The sequence below is a fragment of the Brachycentrus maculatus genome, unplaced genomic scaffold (assembly GCF_059751285.1).
Source record: "Brachycentrus maculatus isolate JH-2025_06_01 unplaced genomic scaffold, ASM5975128v1 h1tg000624l, whole genome shotgun sequence".
In the NCBI taxonomy this organism is placed as follows: Eukaryota; Metazoa; Arthropoda; class Insecta; order Trichoptera; family Brachycentridae; genus Brachycentrus; species Brachycentrus maculatus.
The window spans coordinates 218,020-241,387 of NW_028281361.1; the positions used below are offsets into that span (position 1 = coordinate 218,020).

Consider the following 23,368-nt stretch of genomic DNA (forward strand, 5'->3'; position numbering starts at 1 on the left):
AATATATTATTAGATTAAAACCAATATTTTTAGCTTTTCCACTTTATTTTTATTTGACCAGCGACCGGGTTTCGTCGTTACCGACATCATCAGACTGGATGATGATGTCGGTAACGGACCAGTCCGATGATGTCGGTAACGACGAAACCCGGTCGCTGGTCGAATAAAAATAAAGTGGAAAAGCTAAAAATATTGGTTTTAATCTAATAAGCTTAATCTTTGTTGAGATTTTTCTTCTCCTTGAGATATTGATAAAATGGTCCAAAGTGCATAAAATACCGCTTTTTTTAAAGATAGCTCAGACAGTCAGTTTATGCGTCGTCGTTTATTTGTCACCATCCTTGGTCACCATATTCACCAAATTGGTGAATCACCAATCATAGTAATATCTCTTTCTTGAGAAATATATAAATATTAAAGTTTATAAGTACAAGTTCACAATTATTCACGAACATAATGATTTTATGTGCCAAGGAATAAAACGCTCGAGTGTAAAAAATACGTTCACGTTTTTAATATTTGTTCAGTGTAATTGAAATCAAATTGATGAAAATAATTTCATTTGGTCTTCTTACGGCTTCAGGCGGTGGATAGGGCGCCGGAACGACGCGTCGGGAACTTGATTGTTGATTACATGAAATGTCTCGCGCCATAGATCTGGGAATGGAATATACCATATTTAATGAAGAAAGCCTTAGGTGAAAGATATTACATCATTTATGCCAGCGATTTTTCAAAATATTTATTATTATTATTTATTAGTTGCCTAAGAAAATTCTCCTTGCCAATAGGCAAGTGGCAAATGGTGCCAGTGGTTAGTGATACTTTAAATTACTTGTACTAGCTTGTAAAAGTTACCGCGAATGTGCGCGTCCCGGGTTTGATTTCCAGGGAGGTTTGTTTTTTTAATCCTGTTTTAAATTAAATTTGTTTAATAATAATTTAGTTTCAAAATAATAATAAATTAATTTGTCTAATAATCCTATACTGGTACCTGAAGTGCAGGACTGTCTATCTTTCCTTCGTGCAATTAATGATTAAAATAACACTATCGATGTGACGCAGTGCCCTACGCACCTTGGCGCGCAGATAAAGGCCAGAAGAAAGAGAAGATCTCTTAATGGTCAAACATATTCTTAATTTAATTTTTAGCCCGAACTGCACTTTTTGTAGTAACTTATTGGATCCGGGAGGTTTTTATGCTGTACCCTGTTTTATACAATATTATGTGCAGTTTCTCATACCATCACTTACATATGAAGTAAAATATATGTAATGTAACCTGTGCAATACTGTTCATAAATAACCTCGATAGAATTGCGAACTATGAACGTACATATATTATTTTTACGTATTTAATTGCATTCTGCAATCGTCCAGTCTCTCAGTACATGCATAATTTATGCTGTTACGTCGCAGGAAGTCTGATATTAGTTTGTACGATTACGAATGTTATCTCTTACACATTGCTCTCCCAATATTCGATTGCTCCGAGTTGAATCATAACATTAGTTTTATTTATTATTATTGTTAAAAGTTACTAAATTGCACGCGTACCTATCCACCATATTTCACGGTTTAATTTCACATTTCCGCTACATATCTATACGCTAACTATGGTTAATAAAACAAAAAATATGTTTATCCTAATCCCTCGCTTTCTTCCCTAATCCATTTTTTCAAAATATGTATTTAATTACCGTCGCTCTGTATCCCGTGCATTTAAATTCAGCATAAACGCAATCCGTTACGTTGGACTAAATTTCCGACAGTAAATAGAAATGTCGATAAACGCCATAATTAATGGTTTTGCTTAAGAAACCGTCATAAGTGCGAATAATTAAAAAGAAAATCAGAAAAATTCAAACACGCGCGATTACTGCGCTAATGGCACAATGGTAGATCAAAAACGAGCGCCGAGGTTACGTTGCGGCTGTTTTTCGTTATCTTAAATTAAAAACCTTAACAATTTTTAAAGAATATATCATTTAAATATAACCAGTTATATGAGTAGGTATAAATAGTATAAAACAACCCCAACGATTTACAGGAATACTAAATAGTTTAAAAGAAACAGAATGTATAAAGCTGTAGCTGATGATGAATAGTAAAATATTAATAAATACCTTAATTCAATACCATTATTATTTTAACTACTCAAAATACCATAAATCATAGTGGTTTCTAGGAATGCAATCAACAACCTTTAGTTAACTCGTGGTAATACTAGAGTAATATTTCCTCCGTAAAATATGACGAAATAAGAAAGATGCCGAGACAATACAACGGTCTCACATTCCGCCTGCTCTCCGTTCTCTTTTATTGCATTGTCTTCCCAACTCCCCTTTCCCATCGCTGCATTTCTTTTATGTCATACTTTACCCATCTTTCGAGAGTTTAATCTCTAATATGATTTAAAACATCGAGGTTTATTCGCAGTCATGTAAACTGTAGTGACTGCCACTGCCAGTAACTGACCGCGATTTTCCTTTAGTTATCGATCCTGTCAGCTTTTTGTTCAATCTTTATCTAGTCCTTTTGGAAAACTGCAGTTCCTGATCGAGAAAAATGTCTTTGTTTTAGTTTTAGAGAACAGAAGCTTTGCATTCTCTAATCGACTATTTTTCATGGATATTTTTAATATTTTTTGTTGTATACATTGGAAATTGGTAAGTATGTTAGAGTTATCGAGGAAGCTATTAATGTTTAACAAAATCTTGTTTTTCAAGTGAAGATGAAAACGCTTCTTCGTTTTTTTTATTTCGGTATATCGAAACCTGAAATTGCATTCACTCACTGGTGCATCATAAGTAAGGCAAACAATATTGCGACTGCCATGTAAACATAATCTAACCTAACAGAAAGATGTCGGCAATCAGATATAGCGGGTAGAATTATACATGTATGTTGTATTACTTAACGCGATGTACTAATGTGTAAAAGCAGTAAATTACAAAATATGTAATAAATTAAGATCTCATCTCGAATTCATTATGTTCAATTCCGGCGGAGTATAGAGAGGCATGGGATTATTTATGAAGAAGTTGTAATTTTTAATTACCATCCGAAGGTAGTTATTAGGAATTACATTACAGCGTACTCGTTCAATGGGAGTCGGATGAGCAAACTGGCTCAATCGAGTCATACATTCTTACTTTCATTTTCGTGTTTATCATCCACCGTTGATTCCGAAAGAAAAAGTTAACGTTATTTTTAATTTCCATAAATTGTCTACGGAACGAGAATAAATTGACATCGAGACCCAGTGGTTGCGTGGGCTTGGCGCGGGACTCGGTATCGTGACATCCAAAATTAGATTCCCGACTCGGTCCAGAATTTATATTTTGGTTGGTGGAAAAATTATTAAAAATAAAAATAAAGAATTAATATTTGAGTACAGTAATAAACGAGAGTGGTCCAAATGTTGCCTTTTATAATCCAATCACTAAACTCAGAGTTGAAAAAAAGCCTTTTTCGAAAAGTGTGTGCCTACACTTTTTATTTAATTTTTATTATTAAGTATTTTTTTAAATGATTAAAAATGTTTTTAATTGATATGTATTTTACGTACCCAAATAACCCATATCATTTAAAAAGAAGTGTTAATGTGGTACATACTCATTTTATATATTTTTAAAAATATATATACATATTTTCAGACCATTAATGTAATATTAAATCCATTTTAGCCAACTAAGATGTATTAATTTGATTTATATTTATTATAAAATTATCAATTTAACATTATATAAATATATATATATATATATATATATATATATATATATATATATATATATATATATATATATATATATATATATATATATATATATTACTATAGAGTACTATAAAGCGTGACACACCTAATTATCGTGTATTCAAGCAATGATAATGTACTGCAAAAATACTTTCACCTATTACTGAATATCGTTTAACTCAAAAATAAAATAAAAGTAGGAAATAATCAAAGTAGGTAATAAGCGTAACTTGACCTATAATAAATATAATTGATTTTTTATATAAATAGAAAAAAATAGAAAAAAAAACGTCGAGGGTTACTAAGTTAGGGTTTAAAGCGCGCCTCGGATTACCTTAGTATTGAGTATTGTATATTTATTTATGAAGTGGTTATCGCGTTCGGCTACCTTGTTGGAGGTCTCGGGTTTAAACATTAAAGGGGTTTGAAACTATACAGTGTCCTATGTACCATTGGTTACGAATAAGGGTTAGAAATCTGAGAGATATGGTGCTCATTTTTAGTGTATTTTATAATGATGTTACTTTTCTGAGGATCCATTTAACTCGAGGAATTATTTTCCCAAGATTTGTGGCACTAACCCTTCCGCCTTTTTATACTCGATTATCACCCTTTTGGGACTAATTGGAGAAATCCCGGGACAGATTGCGCCTCTCGCTGTCTCCCCCAGATGGGCTTCCATAAATCTAACGGAGAGCACATCGTGGAAGTGGACTCCAGTACTCTGTTTTATTATTTTCTTTAATAAATTATTAAACCAAATCATTAATTCAATTGCGTTCCAATTACATTAACATGATCATCTCAACACAGATGAAGAATAATATGGAAGTCTGGGCATTTTCGGGGTTTACGACCGTCATAGGCTGGTTTAAGTCACATTAAGTCACTTTACACACGTGTAACGTTCACCATTTCCACCCATGATTGACAACCACACTACTCAAATTCTTAGGACTTTTATAAATATGATCCATTGATAATGTAATAATATGAAAAATAACTCTTATAAGTAGAGATAATCCAGATTTGTGAACAAGTATTTGGACACACTCAAAATGTTGTAATTTTTAATTCATTGAAAATGTTGTACATAATTCCCCCACTTTTTCTTACGTCCTAATTTGTACCCCAGTAAAGAAGAGTTATACGCCGTACCAGCAACCCCTCAGTGATTGGATATTATTATCTACAAACTATGTCGCATAATAACGTATGTTAAAAATCCAAAACTATTTTTTATAGTTTTTTGGTATATTTGATAAGTTTCATATAAAGGAAATAGATATATCGTGCTTAAATTTTACAACAGTTAATAACTATTCATTTGGAATATAACGTAAAACGGACGTTTATTTGACGTTTTCGGAGAGTAAATCATTTTTTTCATCTGATAATGATTTTCTATTTCTTCTAACCGCTATCCGATATTGCATGTGGCATCGCACCGCGACACTTTTATACTGTTCGTTAATTACGTGAAGGTAAGGGTAAGGCAAGTCCTGCGCTAATAATAGTCAGGAATCTGGAAAAGGTAAGATAATAGCAATTTAACAGAAGCCATTGTCATGTTGACGGTTTCTTGAGCGAACAAAAGCATACATTATAGCGTTCATCCTAATTATCGTTGGAAATTTCATAAAATGTAACAATCGTGTTGGGTTTATATCGATTCAAAGTACTACATTGATTCTAGATTTTAAGTACAGAGCAACAATAATTTACGAAAAAAATATTATTTGAAATGGATGAGATTAAATCATAGGGGGTGAGGATCCCGGTAATCCTTTTTTGTTTTATTTTTTCCCTTATATGATTACATTTACAAGAGTAAACTTTTATTTCAGCGAGTCCGCCATAAGAAAAATTTATTTATGTATTGGTAATTTATTTAAAATGGACTAATTAATCCAAGAAGAAAGTTATCAACACTCTTTTCTTTTATTTTATTACCTACATAAAACTATATTTAACTGTTCTCTTGGCTCGTGGGAGTTAACGTATTGTTCTAAATATGTATCTTCTCGGCTCAATCTCTAATTTCTAGGAATTGTATTTCATCTGTACTAGTACTAGTATCTGTAGCAACTGTCTGCCGCCATCACTTTAGATTAATCACCTCAATTCTCATCTTTACTTTTAACCACTTCCGAGTATTTGCGGTGAACCGGAAACAAAAGTTTTGTTATTTTCAATGTTTTTTAAATTGCTATTTCAAAATCACAATTGAAAATTAATTAGAGCGCTTGCTGAACAACATTTTATTCCCATTGCAGACATTTCCTCGAAGCAGATTGCCGATCTAATTTACTTTTATACCATCGTCGACATTTGTTGAAATGTATCTTTCGCAAGTTTGTCGAATTGTATTTTATGTAATATGAAAATAGGAACAGCGCTCATCGCGGAGTTTTATTACTACCTACCCTGGATTAGGTGATGTGATGTCTACATAAATATGAGATGAGATAAGTCACCGAGTTATTACAAACACTATAGTGTATTTATGACTCTATTATGTAAATTTGATTAAAGATTACATAAACATTCAAAAACGCAACCCTTTCGCCTTCGACCGTCATTGTGCCGTCAATTTTCGTATTTTTTATTGCATAAGTATCGCCTGTGTTTGACATTATTTAAATGATATTTTCCGTTTAATATTGTTCAGGAGTCAAATAAGTAGTAAATGTCAATTATTTGCACCTATTACAAAAACCAACCGTTTTAATGGATAACGAACGAAATCAATGAAAAGTACACAAATTATGGATTTATCCAAAATTCTTTTTGCTGTCGTTGGACATTTTGTTATGCGTAACACAAAGAGTTGCGTTTATATTTGCCATATTTTTTTAAAATTTGAACCGGATGAAGGTGGGATACAGGGGGTTAGATCGTCTGAATCTCTTTATTGTACTTCAATTTTAACTGAAATGGCACGAAATGTACCTTCCCGACCTCAAACTTTGATAATGAAAATGTACGTAAATTATGTTCTTCAACATTTCATTGGATGGTGTCAATTCAAAGTGAAATAAATTGTTCACATCACCTGTCGGAACACTTGATGTGGATGTGGGTAAATAACGTGACGGAAAGCTTAACTAATTTATATATCTAACGACTTAGACATTACTTAACCGGCTGTCGATACGGATATATTTCTACGATGAATGAATACGAATGTATAGTATTTTCAGGAAAATGAAATTATTCAACAATGAAATGGGAATTGTTTTCCCGAGAAGAAGACTAGGTTGGGACTACAACGAGTGCTCATTGGTGCTCTGCTTATTTCGACATTTTTTGTTTAAATTCCAAGCCACGTTGAAAGTTTGAACAATGAACATAAATATTATTTTTATGCAGTAACATGTGTGTAATATTTTTAACAAGGCCCAATTGTTATTTAGTACATTATAAAAAAAATATATTTTTGGCAATGTGCTCTGCTTGTTGAAGCAATTTACGCAATGAAGTACGAAACAAAATACTTTATAATTATAATGTCGAAATAATAATAACGGTGGCTAAAATTCTCTATCTTGATTCGAGATTCGTTTGTGTTTGGTTTTGAAATAATAATGTTTTAATGAAACTTCTCTTGTCCTTTGAAACAATGCGTTGTTATTAATGTCAAAAAACTTTTGTTCTGCTCTTTTTATTCGTTTTAGGTTTTTTTGATTGGATAGGTCTAATTATCTCGTAACTCGTAAATTATTACGAAACAATACAACGGCATAATGGTGTATGCTTAAATGGATACCAAAACAAATCGTTAATTTATTATTATTATTATTGAAATAATACTACCTGATATAATACGAGTGTACAATTAAATTATACTAATTCTAACTGTGCATCTTCTTGGTATGTATACCATTCGTTTTTATTTTTTAGAAAATTAAACTCATAATTGAAAATGTAAATTATATTAACATAATACTAACAGAAAATAAACTGCTATATGCTTTTAGTCTACATTTTATTCGGAAAAACGTTTAGTGAAACCAAAAGATCGGGGAGTATAATGAAATTTTGAAGAAAAAAAATTATATCTCGTAACTTATTAGCTATATTTATCAATTTTTACACGCATACATCAGCCCGCGAGCGATGGAACCCTAGCATCACTAGGCTACAATCCTGAATGCGTAGCGAAGGTAGCAAGATCAATAGCGCGCAACGTAGAGGCATGTAGATACTTAAAACCTTTTCCCTGGGGTTATGGATTGGACTTATGGAAGTCGTATACTAAATATATCGCCTATATACTCAACAAAATAATTGTATTTTTTTTACTATGGCTATGGTTTTTTTTGGGTTTATACTACATTCAAGTTAATTTTTTTATATTAAATGCTTTTCGTATCCATTACCGAAGTAGCTACTGATTTATTTTTACGGCATTCTGCTAGGTATAGCGAAACCCTTCGTTCCTCCAATAAGTTAACGACTTCGAGAATTAAGATTAAGATCTCCGGTTTAAGGGCTTGAATTTTTATCGTTTATGGGGCGGAATAATAATGAAGTTTGCTCGTTTTCCGAGGAACTGGGTTCAATTTCACCAAAAGCTTATAATAAGGGGCGTTTGCGTTACTTAAATCGGCGATTCAAATCAAATTAGTTCGAAATTCAGTTCGATACGAGACTAGAATATGTAAGCATTAAGTAAATATGTCTGCTGTGGCTTACAGTAATTGGAAAAATATGTATTCAGTGTACTGTATTACCGCGCCAGTCTCAAGTTTTATACCGCAGTATGAAAAATTCCACTCAGAATTTTATTAAAAATGAAAATGAATCAGCCGCATAACTCGTCCTCGAAATATTTGCACGCTATCGTTTAAATTTAAGTGATTCGATTAAATTTTCAGTATTTTTTTCGTCATATCCCATCCTGCCGTAAAATGTTAATGTACTTTCAACTTTTATTTATAATAAATGATTGATAGATTACGACGAATTTCGGTAATCTTCGGTTTTACAAACGTTTAGTTTTTTGTTTATTTTAAAGTGTACAAATTTGATGAATTTTGTTTTTGAAATCTGAAGTTTTGTTTTTCAACATAAAAGTATCGCAATTATTCACTGGCAACGTTTTTTTCTTCTTTTCAGGATCCAACGAGGGTGGTTTGTCCGGTGATTGACGTCATCAGCATGGACACCTTCCAGTACATCGGAGCATCTGCCGACTTGAGGGGGGGATTCGATTGGAACTTAGTTTTCAAGGTTCGTTGTCCAATATTTTTTCTTTATTTTAATATTTTGCGATCGACTAAGATCTCAGGTTTCAAAAAATACTAAATGTTTTACCCCGTCAAAGTATTTTACCAATAAATTTCTTTAGCAAGTACAAAAGAAAATTTAACTTGTCATAAAGTAACGTGTCTCACTTTACATAACGTGTAAAAACTTTTTTGTCGTTTTTAGATTTCGGCTTTGTTTTCTTGTATTTTTTAATAAAAATAATTAGATAATTCTAGCAATTGTTCTAATTTGTGGAATTTTAAAATTGCAATTCTAGCCATTGTTCTTCTACTCATAACGATATTTTTAACGAATACAGATTCCGAGATCCATTTGTTTTTAAAATAATAATATCTGAAATTTTTGTTGGAAAGAAAAGTAATTTTTGTTATAAAGCCCCTACTATATCTGAGAATTGGCGTTTCGATTTAGTGTCCAGATTTAGCGATTTATTTTCGTTTGCGCAAGTGTTGTAAAGTGTCCCGTTTGTGCGTCCAGTGGGAGTACCTGGGCGGGCAGGAGCGCGCCGCGCGGCTGTCGGATCCCGCGGGGGTCATCAGGACGCCCATGATCGCGGGGGGACTGTTCTCCATAGACCGCAAGTACTTCGAGAAGCTCGGGACGTACGACACCAAGATGGACGTCTGGGGAGGAGAGAACTTGGAAATTTCATTCAGGTTTATTTTTCTTCTATTCCGCTTATTTTCCGCTTGACTTACTTAACCTTTCCAGGAGTATGGTCGTATATACGACCGATACAAAACATGAACTATGACGTGATTTATATCAAAACATGATTTATGTCAAAATTGCCAATTTGCGATAAATCATGTTTACTGGTGTAAATGAATTTTTTTTAAACAAGATTTTTTTGCTTATAGCATCGACTATGACATAAATTATGAAAAGTAAAAAAAATATTTAAAAAATACTCACTCCTGGACAGGTTAATAATAATTTGCTCCCTAAAATATTTATTTATTTTTATCATACGCATATTAAATTCGTTTACACATTAAACGATCAAGATAACGCTGCTTCATTACGTTGCAGTGCGTTATGCGCTATTAGGTGCAGTTGAGTACTAATAGCATACAGCGACTAATTAAGTATTTCATTGACTTTTCAATCGAAGAAAGAATTGTCACTGTTAAAAAATATATTTATTTCCAGTAGGTAGGTCTTGGTATCGTGGCCTATTTTTTCACTTATTTTTTTTCTTCAATAGGCTTCATTATTTATTTCTTTTAAAATAAAATAAAATAAAAAATACCTCGAATATTTAATTCAATTTAAAACGTACCTTTTTTGTAATTTTTGAACCTGACAATTATTTTGATAATTAAGAATTAATTAAGAATTAACATTTGACTTTTTAGGGTTTGGCAGTGCGGAGGGTCTCTGGAGATAGTGCCGTGCAGCCGAGTGGGTCACGTGTTCCGCAAGAGACATCCCTACTCCTTCCCCGGAGGCTCGGGGAACGTGTTCGCGCGCAACACGAGGAGGGCGGCCGAGGTCTGGATGGACGACTACAAGAGATTCTACTACGAAGCGCAGCCGTTGGCCAAGAACGTCGCTTTTGGGGAGTAAGTGAAGAAAACCTTACAAAACTTAAATCTCAATTGGAAAGAAATTTAGTACGAAGGGAGAATTCCCTCGATACTCAAACATTCCTGCAAAATAGTCACTTAAAGTGAATCTCGGAATACTGGCATTTTCAATCTCGGCTATGGAGTTAACCTTCTACAAATATAATTAGAAATGTGGTGCATTTTCCACCACAGGATTGCAATAATAGATTGTGATAATGACTATATTTCAAAATAATTTTTCTTTATTCCAGTATCTCGGAGCGATTGGATTTGAAGCAGAGACTAAAGTGCAAACCTTTCAAGTGGTATTTGGACAATGTATATCCGGAGTTGGCTATCCCCAAATCCCTCGTGACGAGTTCTTCTCTCGGAGGCACTATCCGCCAGGGTGCCATGTGCCTCGACAGCTTAGGGAATCTCATACAAGGATCTGTGGGTATGTTCATCACTTACAATCAATTATGCCTAGTAACCGATTAACCTAGTAATTCTCTTCTTGAGAACTTATTGTAGCTTTCTGATCCAATGATGACGATTCATCCACTACTCGGGAGGTAACACTTCCCATTCCTCTTCATAACATACCTTCTTCAGTCTTTCCTGCACTGTCCAAGCTCCAGAGTCCAGACTCTGGAATGAATGATGCACTATTCCTTTGTTCCCCATTGTGTTCATTGATTTACATTTTCATGTATTGAAATTATTTGATCTTTCATACTACAACTTCTTATTATTTAAGTTTTTTCTTCTTCATTTCCACAAGCACTATCTGCCCAATTGTTTCAAACAGTTGTATAAGGTACAAACCTTGACCTATATCACCGGTTGGAAGGATGGACGGAAGTTGCTTGGATAATATTGCTTCGAAGCTTCGAGCCTATTAAAGTACAATTATTCCATAAAAGATGTTTTGTGTATAAATAATTACAACGCTTGCCTGAAAAAATGTTAAAATCAATGTTTTTTTATGTTTTTTTACACAATGTTATATTATTCTTTCTAAGAACCATTTTGCGGTATTAAAAGTCGGTTTTATTTAATGTTCCTGAATTGACCTTTTTATGCCGAGCTTTTTCTATAGATATTGCGCATGCCCTTACATGTATGTAAAGGTGTGCACAAGATCTTCCTTTCAAATGAGGTTCATCTGGCCATAGGATATGGCAAGAGTATGATAGATGTGTTCTGGTACCAGTCCAGGTCATAAATAAATATTACAGTGAAAAATCATTTATTGTATATTATTACCATGATGATTGAATCATGCGAGACATATTTCAATTTTAATATTTAAAAAAAAATCTTCGTAAATTATTCTAACCCATAAGGGTGCATATAAACGCACCTAATGGTGCATAGGACCCTGCATCATATAAACGCAGTGTTATCTTGATCGTTAACACACGAAGGAAATGTGATCAGCCCTCCGCTTCAGATACCAGTCCGGGGTAATATTGGAAAAATATTGGAGTGAAAAATTCAACTATTATTTATGTATTTAACCCCCCCTGGGAATCGAACTCGGGACCTCCAGAATGGTAGCGGAGCGTGCTAACCATTACACTATGGAGGCGCACGTAAATTATTACATATTTATAATTTAATCCGAAATTTATGCACTATTAATTCACGAATTCATATTTCAAGGAATGTACCCCTGTCACAACACGGGCGGTAACCAGGAGTGGACTGTGACGTCCATCGGGTACATCAAACACCACAGTTTGTGTCTCACCCTCGCCCGCTTCGAGGTCTCCTCTCCCGTAGTCATGATGCCCTGCGAACTGGTAGACAACATCAACCAGATGTGGAAACCCATCCAGGGCGGCCGAATCCGTCACACCAAGATCAACTACTGCCTCGACTCCCGACTCAAGACCCTCTCCGCACAACCGTGTGACTTGACACAGACCAGTCAACAGTTTGAATTCAAGACTATGTGAATGACCATTTAGTTCCTAACAGACAGATAATTAAATGTATAACGGCGCATCCACAGATGGAGCCGAATGCGGCCGATATTCATAAATAAACCGTGTTCAAGTACCTACGAGAAAGAGCAGCCGTTGTTTGATTCTAGTGGCCGGTGTATGAGAATTTTGGTATCTGTAATCTGCCCAATGGCCAGTTATATTATTATGATTATGGAATTTTTAATGTGCTAACGAGATGAATCACGCAATCGCGATGACTTTCTACAAGAGTGCTTTTTGGATATTGAATGTTGGCGATACTGCTGTACAAAGTAAAGAGGGGATAACTGACATTTTTATGTATATACGTATGGATTAGAAGAATTATTTGCGATACAATAAACCATATCTTCTATATTTATAGACAAAGGCAATAAATATCTATCCAGGTAACATTTCTGTTAGGGATGGCTACTGCCGAAATGGTCACAAAGCACATTTTTGGCGCTCTACGATCACCTTTGTGACCAGAAATGATATATGGGTATAAACATGAAAAATTCTAAATATTTAATGTGATTGTAAACGTAATTTATGTTCTTAGAGATATCATTTTTTATCTCTATTTCATAAGAGATTCTTTTTAGAATCCTTTTCAAATTGTATCATTTTGAGTTTATACTGTAAAAAAAGTATGCCAGCTGGAAAATTAAGTATATTTAAAATAATTTTTTTGATGCCCATCTGTGCCTAGTATGTGGGAACATTTTAAAGTCTGTTTAAAATACGTTTATTCACAATGAAAAATATAAGATATCCCAGTAATTATATTTGCGTATTAAGTAAACATCACCAACACGTGTTACTTATATTGCATTTTGGTTAAATGCGAGTGCTGTAGTCAAATCTTTTCAATATCACTGCCAATTATATATATATATTGCGTTAATCTCCATCCATTAATTGTACTATATTCCATTTAATACCTTTTGGTAGGAGGATTTATTTGAGTATTTTAAGGTTGCTGGATGTTCCGATGAAGTGTGCTTATTCCGAATCCCTCACTGCCTGGAAATATTCCCATTTCCACGCATTCATTTTTAAAAAATTGTCTCGGAGCTAATTAACAAGCTTTTTGTGACTGTCTCATCTCTGATCTTGGACATCTGGCAACCCTCGTGCATTTCCATACGTAATAAATCTTTAGATTTAATAACAAATATAAGCCAATAAAACTTTGTTTGGACTAGATATTGGAGAATTATTTGCACCTCGATTATATACTGCCTTAGATGCAAATATGAGTTATGTACAAAACGTAAGAACAATTTCAAGAGTAAAATTTTCATTATTTTAAGGAAAACCGGTTGTCTTTGTTTTGAGAATTACAAAAAGAGGTATTGATTCATTATCATGTTTTTTTTTGTTAGCAAACAAATTGGAGAAATCGCAAGATTATCCAAAAAATTCTTATTTCTATAAATTTTAATTAACCCCTAGCGTGTAGGCATTTTTTCGTATTATATATTTTACAAACTAATATAAAATTTCTTTGAGAAAATAAAACTGTGAGTAAAAAATAAAAATCCTTTATCTAGTAATGTAGAGAATACATTGCTGTATTGTCTCGATCTTTTTACTTGATTTTTTTCATATAAATTAGATTAGAGATTAACCGGGCCCTTCACACGAAAGGTCCTACAGGCTCGGGGTTCAATATTAAATTTATTAAAATTCTCAGTACAAATACTATTTTTTGATTGAAGAATGCAGAAGAACTCTACAAACAGCAATATATTGGTGATGTTGACATTAATTTTTAGTACATTTTTGTTGTTATCTTTTACGTTACCATTATGGTCTTAAAGGAAAATGACTACATGCCAACTCTAGTAGTTGAGAACTTGTAGGTAGTTGTTTTTCTCCCGAATACATTATTTTTTGTAACAAAATTTTTGTTACGAAAATAGAAGCATTTAAATAAATATTTTTTAGTGCCGATACAAATCTTTTTTAAAAAGAAATACACACCTTTACAGGTCGTTTTGATATACTTTTATTGTAAAAAGCTTTTATTATTATTGTAAATATGTAATTTAACATTCTTATTTTGTATATCCTAATGTATAATAAATAATTAGCAAATATAGATATTAAAATAATAATTCTGAAAATGGGAGGGAAGGTAGTCCCAATTTTTCAAATGTTGTTTTCTTTTATCTTATTATTTCTCAAATAAATAAGCGAAACATATGTACTTAATATAGCTTTATAGATTCCAGAAGTTAATTTAATATACAAAGAAAATAATAATGATATTCAATGAAAAATTTAGAAATTTCACACAATGTAACCCACATGTACATCTACTTATGTATATGAAAATCTAACAGTGACATTTATAGGTATTATACATAAATCTTTTTATTAATCCGCGAAGTCTCTAACTCCATCTGGGATCACTGGACCAGAGAGAGTATAAACAATTTAAGCATGAAGTGTAATTTGTTGATTTAAAAAATAAACTATATCGTGTTCCACATATCGCTCACTCCTTTCAAGAACATCATAAATCAAAAAACTTGATTTTTTAGGAGAACGTTTTTAATGTTTAATAATATTAAACAATTTATTAAAAATAAATATCAAGCCACTTATTGAACTTTTTACCGTGCAACAGATCTTTTTAGGTAAAACCTGATGATTTTTTCTCCATTTGAAAAATAACTAGTTTATTATTTTTTTAAATTAAACAATACCTTTTCTTCACATGCAAAAACAACACTTTCTGCCCTGTAGCGGGTAAATATTAAGTTAAAAATATGTCTCTTTTGCTGGGATATACTACATTTTCTGGGCGTTCCGAAAACATGCACAACTAAAAATGGACGATTTTTGATTTATGAAGTTCTTGAAAAGAGTGAGCGATAAATGTTATATGTATGAATATGAGAATATTTTTTTAGAGATTTTTGGAATAAGCCGAAGATATGCACTTTACTTTGTAAGAGACAAACCCGGCACATTTAGTTTTATTTTTCACTAGCTTATAAAATATAATATGTTTGTGTAATGTAAAGATTTTTGTAAAATATTCATTATAAATATTTTTCTTGGAGAAACTATTGTTTTGCTTAAAAGGCTGAAAATGAATACAGTCGAGTCTCTGTAAAATTAGACATTTAATAATCTGATCCTTAGCAGCTAAGAGAATTGCAGCCTTCCGAAAACCAATTACCGAAATTTCCAATATGAAAACCTGACAACACGGTGTCCCATATTATGTGTACAATTAGTTTTGTTAAACTTTTGTTTAAAATCAATAGTGATCAGTATTTGACACTCTAAGTTTTAAAAAAAACTTATTTTTAATAACGCTTTTTGTCAGATATATGTCGGATTATAGAGACTTTTCTGTAACTTATATAAATACATGTGTAGAAATGATTTGTGCATATGTATTGTTATTTTTTAAGATTTGATTTATAAGCATAATTATTCATGTTTACATGACAAGTTATAATGTAGATATTCATTATCAGGAAATTATAAATTAATATTTTATTATTGCTGGGAGATTAACAAGCGTGTATTTTAAAATATTTTTTAGATGCTCGCATTTCTCACCATAATATTGTTTTTACTTCCCATAATATGCCTGGGAAAACTTGTATCTACTAAGCGTTGATTCAAATGAAAACATTTTTTTTCACCAATAAATGACCGATATCGCTGGTTAGAGCGCAAACATTTTAAGTACCGCAGAACAGGGCTACTTGAACTTTGATGTGTTACTAGAGCCCAGTACAAAAAAGAGATATAAACCTGTATTTGGTCTACAATAATGAGCGTATCGTGTCAATAAGTGTCAGCTGTCAGGGGAACAATGAATTGTGTTGATACATTCATTATTGTAGACCAAAATCAGATCTAATTTTTTTTTTATACTGGGCTCAAGTAACACATCAAACTTCAAGTAGCCCCGTTCTACGGTAATGCGTATCTGTATTTTTAATGCAAAATATGCTCCACATTGCAAATAAGGATTTGTAATAAAAAAAATTGTGATAATGATACAAGACATCACAAAAATTAGAAGGACCATTTAAAATGGGTTAAGTGTTTTTGATTTATCGAATCTGCAGCCTACGATTGTTTTTTAATGACTAATTTTTATATTTTTTAGTCTGGTATATTTGACAAAGCGAACAAGTGATGTATAACGAACAAAATAAGTATAAAAAAGACATTAGCAAAATTGTATAGAAAACATAATTTTATTGACATGATATTGTTATAAATTAAGTTACACTTAAGTTTAGAATAAAAATGTATGTTACCATTCTCCAGACATATAAGTAATGAAATAATTACATTGGATGCCTCCATGTATATCTATTGTATAAACCGCTGCTTAATTGCCTACGTATGTGAAAGAAAGTTCACACAATATGTATTGTGACACAAACACATATTTCCATTTACTTCTTAAATTTTTGGAATCCACTGCAATAATAAATTCCAATATGTTTTTTTTTTGTCGCAAACCTGAATTTTTTTCTTATATGTGCCTTCTACATACCAGTGGTTCATAGGGTATTGTTTTGTGTTCATCCAGTGTCATTTATCTCAATTTCTGTAAAAGTAATCAATCTTACGTTCCAGATATTGAATTGGTAATCATAATGTAAAAATTTACTTTTTTCATTTTGACCAGCTGGGAATTCAATCGGGACCTCGTGTGTATGGTAGCCAGATGTGCTATCCTTTATACTACAGAGGTGGACAAAACACACGGTCTATAAAGAACATTGAGAGCCATTCTACATTCATTAAAATATAGAAGCCAACAGGTCTAACAGCTTGTTTTACAGGGTCACTCTATAACCCCTGTGCTTAAAATAATACATACAAACGCAACCTAATTCTTTATGTTTTTCGAAATATTTTTAATGACAAGTAGAAATTTTAAATTAAGATAAGGTAGCCTAATAAGTAGAAAATTTTACAATTGGCTTTTGTTCAATTAATTTTTTTTTCCTCTTTTTAAATTCCTGAACAATATTAGATCAGAAAATATCATTTTACTCCTTGAAAATGCCCGTACTGAAAATTACGTGAATTGATAGTACAATGTCAATAAGACGCATGACATGACAGGGATACTTTTTATACTGTTTTTGCTATATTAAAAATGAATTATTGATCACTTGTACAATAGATGCATATTTATATGCAAAATACCCTTTTGTAATACTTTTAACATGAAGGGATGTGGTAAACAATAGCCTCATATCTCTCTTTTTCTTATTTTTCCTTTTCATTAGTACTTTTCTCTGACAATAATATTTATATTAATGTATTTTAAAATAATAATCTTCCTCTATCATTCTTTTGTGATTTTTTTCAATAAATCTTTGATATTGTATTGGACATATGTATATGGGCACGTCTATGGAATAAAATTAGATTTGCAGATTTACTCATTTATTATAAAGTATGTAGCAACTAAGAAGTTATTTAGTTATGCACATTAAATTTTATGACTTCTACCTAGTGATAGTATTTATACCAAGATTTTGTTTATATACTTATTAAGTACCACACTGTAAAGCGATTTAGAAACCTATATTCCATTTATTATTACCGTATTTTGCACATTACAGTAAGAATCTTGCCAAAAGACTTATGCGGAGATTAAAAAAAAAACATCTGACTACAAGTTTTGTCAGGAATTCATATTTTGCAGTTAATCATTGTATGCATCAGTATCTCATTTTTGTGTGGGTTTATGCATATCTAATTTTATTATTTGGGCGTGTCAAAATATATAAAAATGTGAGAAATTGGACTCCAAATAGCTTGAAATGACAATACACCGAGTTGTACTATAGTAGGCATAAGTCTTTCTTGTAAATCTCTTAGAATTTAATCACTTTGTAAATCTTGAAAACACTGTATTTATTGTAGAAATATGTATTTCTAGTTACCAAACGTGTGCTTTGTTTTATTTTGTATAAAATGTTTATTTCAGATTTTTTCAACAGTTATTTCATATAGGCTGTGATTGGTGTTTGTTCTTTAATAAGAATTTTAAAATCCTATTTATTAGACAAGGGCTCTATGACCACTCGTTTTTGAGTATTTCTTTAAATATAGAATGTAAAATGTGCTATTGTAGCTATTGGAAACAATATTACGATCAAATTAACACCAAAATAATTCACGGTTTGATTCTAAATTACGCATGTAAATTAAATCATAATTTATATTTGAAGCAATATGTGATTTTCCATTTCATAGTTAAAATATAACTTTATTTTAATTATATATTAAATCAACTTCATTTAGATGGTATTAATCTTTCTGTGATTATTTTTCATTCCATTATTAATTAATAACTACCTATTATTTATTATCAAATAATTTATCTAAACATCTTTTTTTCTCAATATTCTTTTACTGTTTATTTTTGTTAAAAAAAACGTGTAACATGTTGGTTATTAGTACAACATATAAAATGTTGTATTCATACACAAGTAATAAGCAGGTTTATGACTATGTTTGTTACTACTGCCAAGTAGGTTCACTTTTTCCATAGCTGATTATGTATGAATAAATAATAATCAATGAGTTTTGTTTTGTTTTGATATCCTATATATGTAAATATAATTATCATCTGTATTTATAGAAATGGCAATTATGGTTTTAAATATTTTAATGTTTTTATAGATTTTACGACAGAAAAAAACAGTATGTTACATATAAATAATTGTGTTTCTCTTTTTGATCTCATTGATAATTGAGCAGATTATAAAGAGAGATTCGATAAAATAAAGCAAAAATAAAAGTAATTTTTAGCATTTTAATAATTTCAAAATGAAAGCGTGAGGAAAGGGAATAGGAATGGAGTCGTGAAGGAGAGGGGTAAAAGAAGTTTATTGAAGAACTGTTACGTGATGAATACTCGCATATGTGTGATTATGTAATAGTGAAATGGATTGTTTGCATGTTAGTATAGTGATTTTCCAGACGGAGAGACAGGTACATCTTAAAACCGGTAACACATTTCAATTAATTGACTGAAAATAACAAAACAAGTTTATTTGTCAATTCTTTATTTCCACAATACTTTTAAACAAGTAAGTTCTGCGATAAATTTGTATTTGAATAAAAATAATATATGTATTAATTTTAAATCAAACACAGATTTTTTGAGTCTACTAAGTTGTATTTCATTAATAAAAAACACATAAAAAATTATATTGTGACAATTGTTTCGCCTTGTTAGGGCATTATCCCATAGTCTACCATACTCCTGTACTTGGCCAATTGCCGTTGGTGGGCGGGACACTCCGGGCTGAGTGTCTTGTGGCTGGTGTTCGTTTTGGTCTTGTAGACCTTATTGACGAGAGTGCAGTTGTTGCACTTGATATCTGTTGTTTTGTTGCATGCCGCAGCCCGGTGTTCCCCACCGCACCTCCAGCATACTTCTTTGTTTTTGCAATTAGCCACGGAGTGTCCGTAGTTCATGCACTTTTGGCACGAGATGACTGCCATGTATTCTGACAGCCATACCCTCTCGAACCCGATGTTCACCTTTTTGAGCTCAATGAGCGTGGACCATTCCGGCTCCACCGAAATTATGGCGCATTTTTTGTTGCTGTCCTTTTTGTAGGGCAGCGTGAAGAGAACTGTCGCTTTTGGAGAAGACGCTTCTCCGTTGTTCAATGAGCTGTTCTGGTTGAAAAGAGCAGTGATTATCTGCTCTTTGGACAGACTGGCGTCTATCCCCTTAAGGATGGCTTTGGGCCTTATTTTCGTCCCAATTTGCGCTTTCAAGTTTTCGCTTTTTGCAATCTCCTCGTTGAGTTTCTTGCATTGTTGTTCGTCATCGCATTGGATGACGATTTTATTATTTTGGGCTCTTTTAAGGGATTGGATGCCTATCCCCAAGGCTGCCACGTTTATCGTGCTTTTAATGGTTTTCTCCAGTGTCTCACTGGCTGTAGGTGTTTTGCCTTGGACTACGACCGTGTGGCGCGTAGTCGGTTTAGTGACCGGTTGGTCCCTGTGTATGACCGCTGTTGAGGCGGCGTTTGTGGAGGCAATCCTCGCGTAGCTCGCTCTCGGAGCGGAGACGGAGGGAGCCTCATTTTGGGCTGTGGAGATTCGGGCGGCCAGTGTCGCGCTGTGCCTTATCTCCTGTTCCAAGGCCTTCTCATTGAAGGTCAGTTGAGTGGCAAGTATTGCACATTTATGCTCTGCTTCCTGAGCAGCGTTAGCAATTATAATGTCGTCAAGACATTCCATTAGCTCTGTTTTAATAGCGGTTTTAATGTTACCGCAATGGCTAAGAGCATTTAGAGCCTGTTCGGCTCTGGTTTTAATGAGCTTTGTTGCGCTCTTAGTAGTCTTGTTAACATCGTTATCGTTGTTACCATCTTTGGATGTAGATGGTGTCGGTTGAAGCGTTGGGGTGTCGGGAGGGTCCGTTTTTTTCTTCTTGGGACTCATTGCCTCAGATGGTAATGGAGTTAAGTACAAAAAGGTGACTACGACAGATAAGGTTGTTGATTTAAAAGCAGAAAATTGTTATGTACAGTTAATTGAGGACAACAGATAAGTTATTTATGATTTAAGAGCTGAAAATTGTGAAGTACAGTTAATTGGCGATAGTTAAACAGATAAGTTGTTGATTCCAAAGCCGATGGCTTTGGCTAAAAAAAAAAAAAAAAGGTCGTCGATTGAGTTTGAGCGGTAAGCGGAAGGCTTTGGCCAAAAAAAAAAAAAAGGTCGCTGCTTGAGTTTTGACCTGCAATGGATATTTTGTTCTGCAGTCGAAAGTGGCAGATTCGATTGACCGGTTTACGGGTCAAACGAAGTGGCCGCCCTTGTTTCTCGTTGACCTTGAAGTGTTTTTTTTTTCAAAATTATTATTTTATTCAAAAAACACTTATAATTTAATATTATTAATGAGATAATTACCGATTCGAGTTGGAATTCGCCCGGTATAGCTTGATACTAGGCGCGCGTGATTTTATTGCTGAATCTAATTTTATTATTAAAAGGAGCTACGCGAGATGGACAAAATTTCAAGTGAGCAATTTCAAGTTACGGGGGGGGTAATTAAACGATATACAATTGTTAGTAAAAAGATTAAAAATGGTGGATATGCATGCACGACTGTATACTATTATATAAAACGGGAGGGAAGGGGGATAAATATATACTACGCTGAGAATGTGAGAGATGAGATTTGATTCACTCACCGATAGCTGTGAAACTGCTAGGTAGGTAGGTACGTGAGCCTCTGAATGTTGGGATAACACAACGATAGCTGTGAAACTGCTAGGTAGGTAGGTACGTGAGCCTCTGAATGATGGGATAACACAACGATGGCTGTGAAACTGCTAGGTAGGTAGGTACGTGAGCCTCTGAATGATGGGATAACACAACGATAGCTGTGAAACTGCTAGGTAGGTAGGTACGTGAGCCTCTGAATGATGGGATAACACAACGATAGCTGTGAAACTGCTAGGTAGGTAGGTACGTGAGCCTCTGAATGATGGGATAACACAACGATAGCTGTGAAACTGCTAGGTAGGTAGGTACGTGAGCCTCTGAATGATGGGATAACACAACGATAGCTGTGAAACTGCTAGGTAGGTAGGTACGTGAGCCTCTGAATGATGGGATAACACAACGATAGCTGTGAAACTGCTAGGTAGGTAGGTACGTGAGCCTCTGAATGATGGGATAACACAACGATAGCTGTGAAACTGCTAGGTAGGTAGGTACGTGAGCTTTTTATTAATAAAATACAACTTAGTAGACTCAAAAAATCTGTGTTTGATTTAAAATTAATACATAAATGAAAATGGAGTTCTACAAATTAAACGCCAAGTCAATAAATAAAAATAATACAATTCTTTCAATTTGTAATGTCCGTTTGATAGTGATAAAATGACACTTTTAAAGCAGCGCGTGAACTTAAATATGATGTAATCGGATCTATAAAATTATAAAAACATTTTACACACCTGTATGTACTATCAAATATCTATGCTCGCTATCTACGCAACTGACGTTAAACCCTGTTTTATTTCATCTATAAAAATAGTTATTATTTCTAAAACATTTCAAAGGCAATTTCACATAACCACGGCTTTAGGCGCATGTGAAGAATAAGTCCGCAAGCGAGAGTGTTCTTAACAGAGGTTATAGGCTAGTGAGCCTGCAGGGCGCTTTTTCATGTTTGCAAAATATTTAATTATGCTACCGCATTGTACCCAATGTCAAGGAAATATTTTATTTTGCCTTACATTAATTTTATTACATCTGCTTTAAAATTGTAATTATAAAACTCAAAACTTACCCTAATTTAACAACATTAATCACTCACTACCCCCTATTCATAACGCTGATCATAATTCAAAGCTCGGTTGAAATGGTCATAGAGCACTGAAAGTTTGCTTTGTTACCATATCGACTGCCACTGAAACTAGAAATGCTATTTGGAATACATTTGCCTTTTTATCAACTGTTTTCTGATATATTTTTTTTCATACATTTATCCATTTATGATTGGAATAAAATTACTATTAAAAAATCACAACATTCATATTATGCTTTTTAAAACAAATTTTAAATTACTATTTAAAATTACTGGAAGTAGTACACTTGTCATAATAAATCTTATTTTTCAATCTGAAAATTAACAAAAATACATTTTTGTATTCCTTCCACTTGAGGATTAATTTAACCACAAAGATAGAAACATAACAAATAACTTAACTTATAAATAGGCAATCAAACAATCACTGGTTAATTATATATTTATATATATA

The 23,368-nt window shown here is 32.9% G+C and overlaps 2 protein-coding genes and 1 long non-coding RNA gene across 3 annotated transcripts in view; 1 reads left to right on the top strand and 2 right to left on the bottom strand.

Moving 5' to 3' along the window:
- Window positions 1-14,412, top strand: part of Pgant2 (polypeptide N-acetylgalactosaminyltransferase 2) — a 97,740-nt gene extending 83,328 nt beyond the window's left edge. Inside the window, exons 6-10 of the mRNA XM_088273992.1 lie at window positions 8,882-8,995; window positions 9,512-9,690; window positions 10,393-10,599; window positions 10,857-11,041; window positions 12,253-14,412. Of these exons, the coding sequence (XP_088130118.1) occupies window positions 8,882-8,995; window positions 9,512-9,690; window positions 10,393-10,599; window positions 10,857-11,041; window positions 12,253-12,548 (981 nt within the window). The 3' untranslated portion in view covers window positions 12,549-14,412. The remainder of the gene's footprint in view (window positions 1-8,881; window positions 8,996-9,511; window positions 9,691-10,392; window positions 10,600-10,856; window positions 11,042-12,252) is intronic.
- Window positions 14,413-14,558: 146 nt separating this feature from the next.
- LOC148300971 (uncharacterized) lies at window positions 14,559-23,361 on the bottom strand. The gene has a single exon (XM_088273994.1). It carries the CDS (start codon window positions 21,033-21,035, stop codon window positions 19,806-19,808), a length of 1,230 nt encoding a protein of 409 aa, XP_088130120.1. The 5' UTR covers window positions 21,036-23,361; the 3' UTR covers window positions 14,559-19,805.
- Window positions 14,559-23,368, bottom strand: part of LOC148300972 (uncharacterized) — a 206,437-nt gene continuing 197,627 nt past the window's right edge. The window contains exon 2 of the long non-coding RNA XR_015838865.1: window positions 14,559-15,277. This is a non-coding gene — a long non-coding RNA (uncharacterized LOC148300972). The remainder of the gene's footprint in view (window positions 15,278-23,368) is intronic.

What these genes read in the sequence shown, in the direction of transcription:
- LOC148300971 (XM_088273994.1), bottom strand. Translation starts at nt 21,035, where the DNA reads ATGAGTCCCAAGAAGAAAAAAACGGACCCTCCCGACACCCCAACGCTT.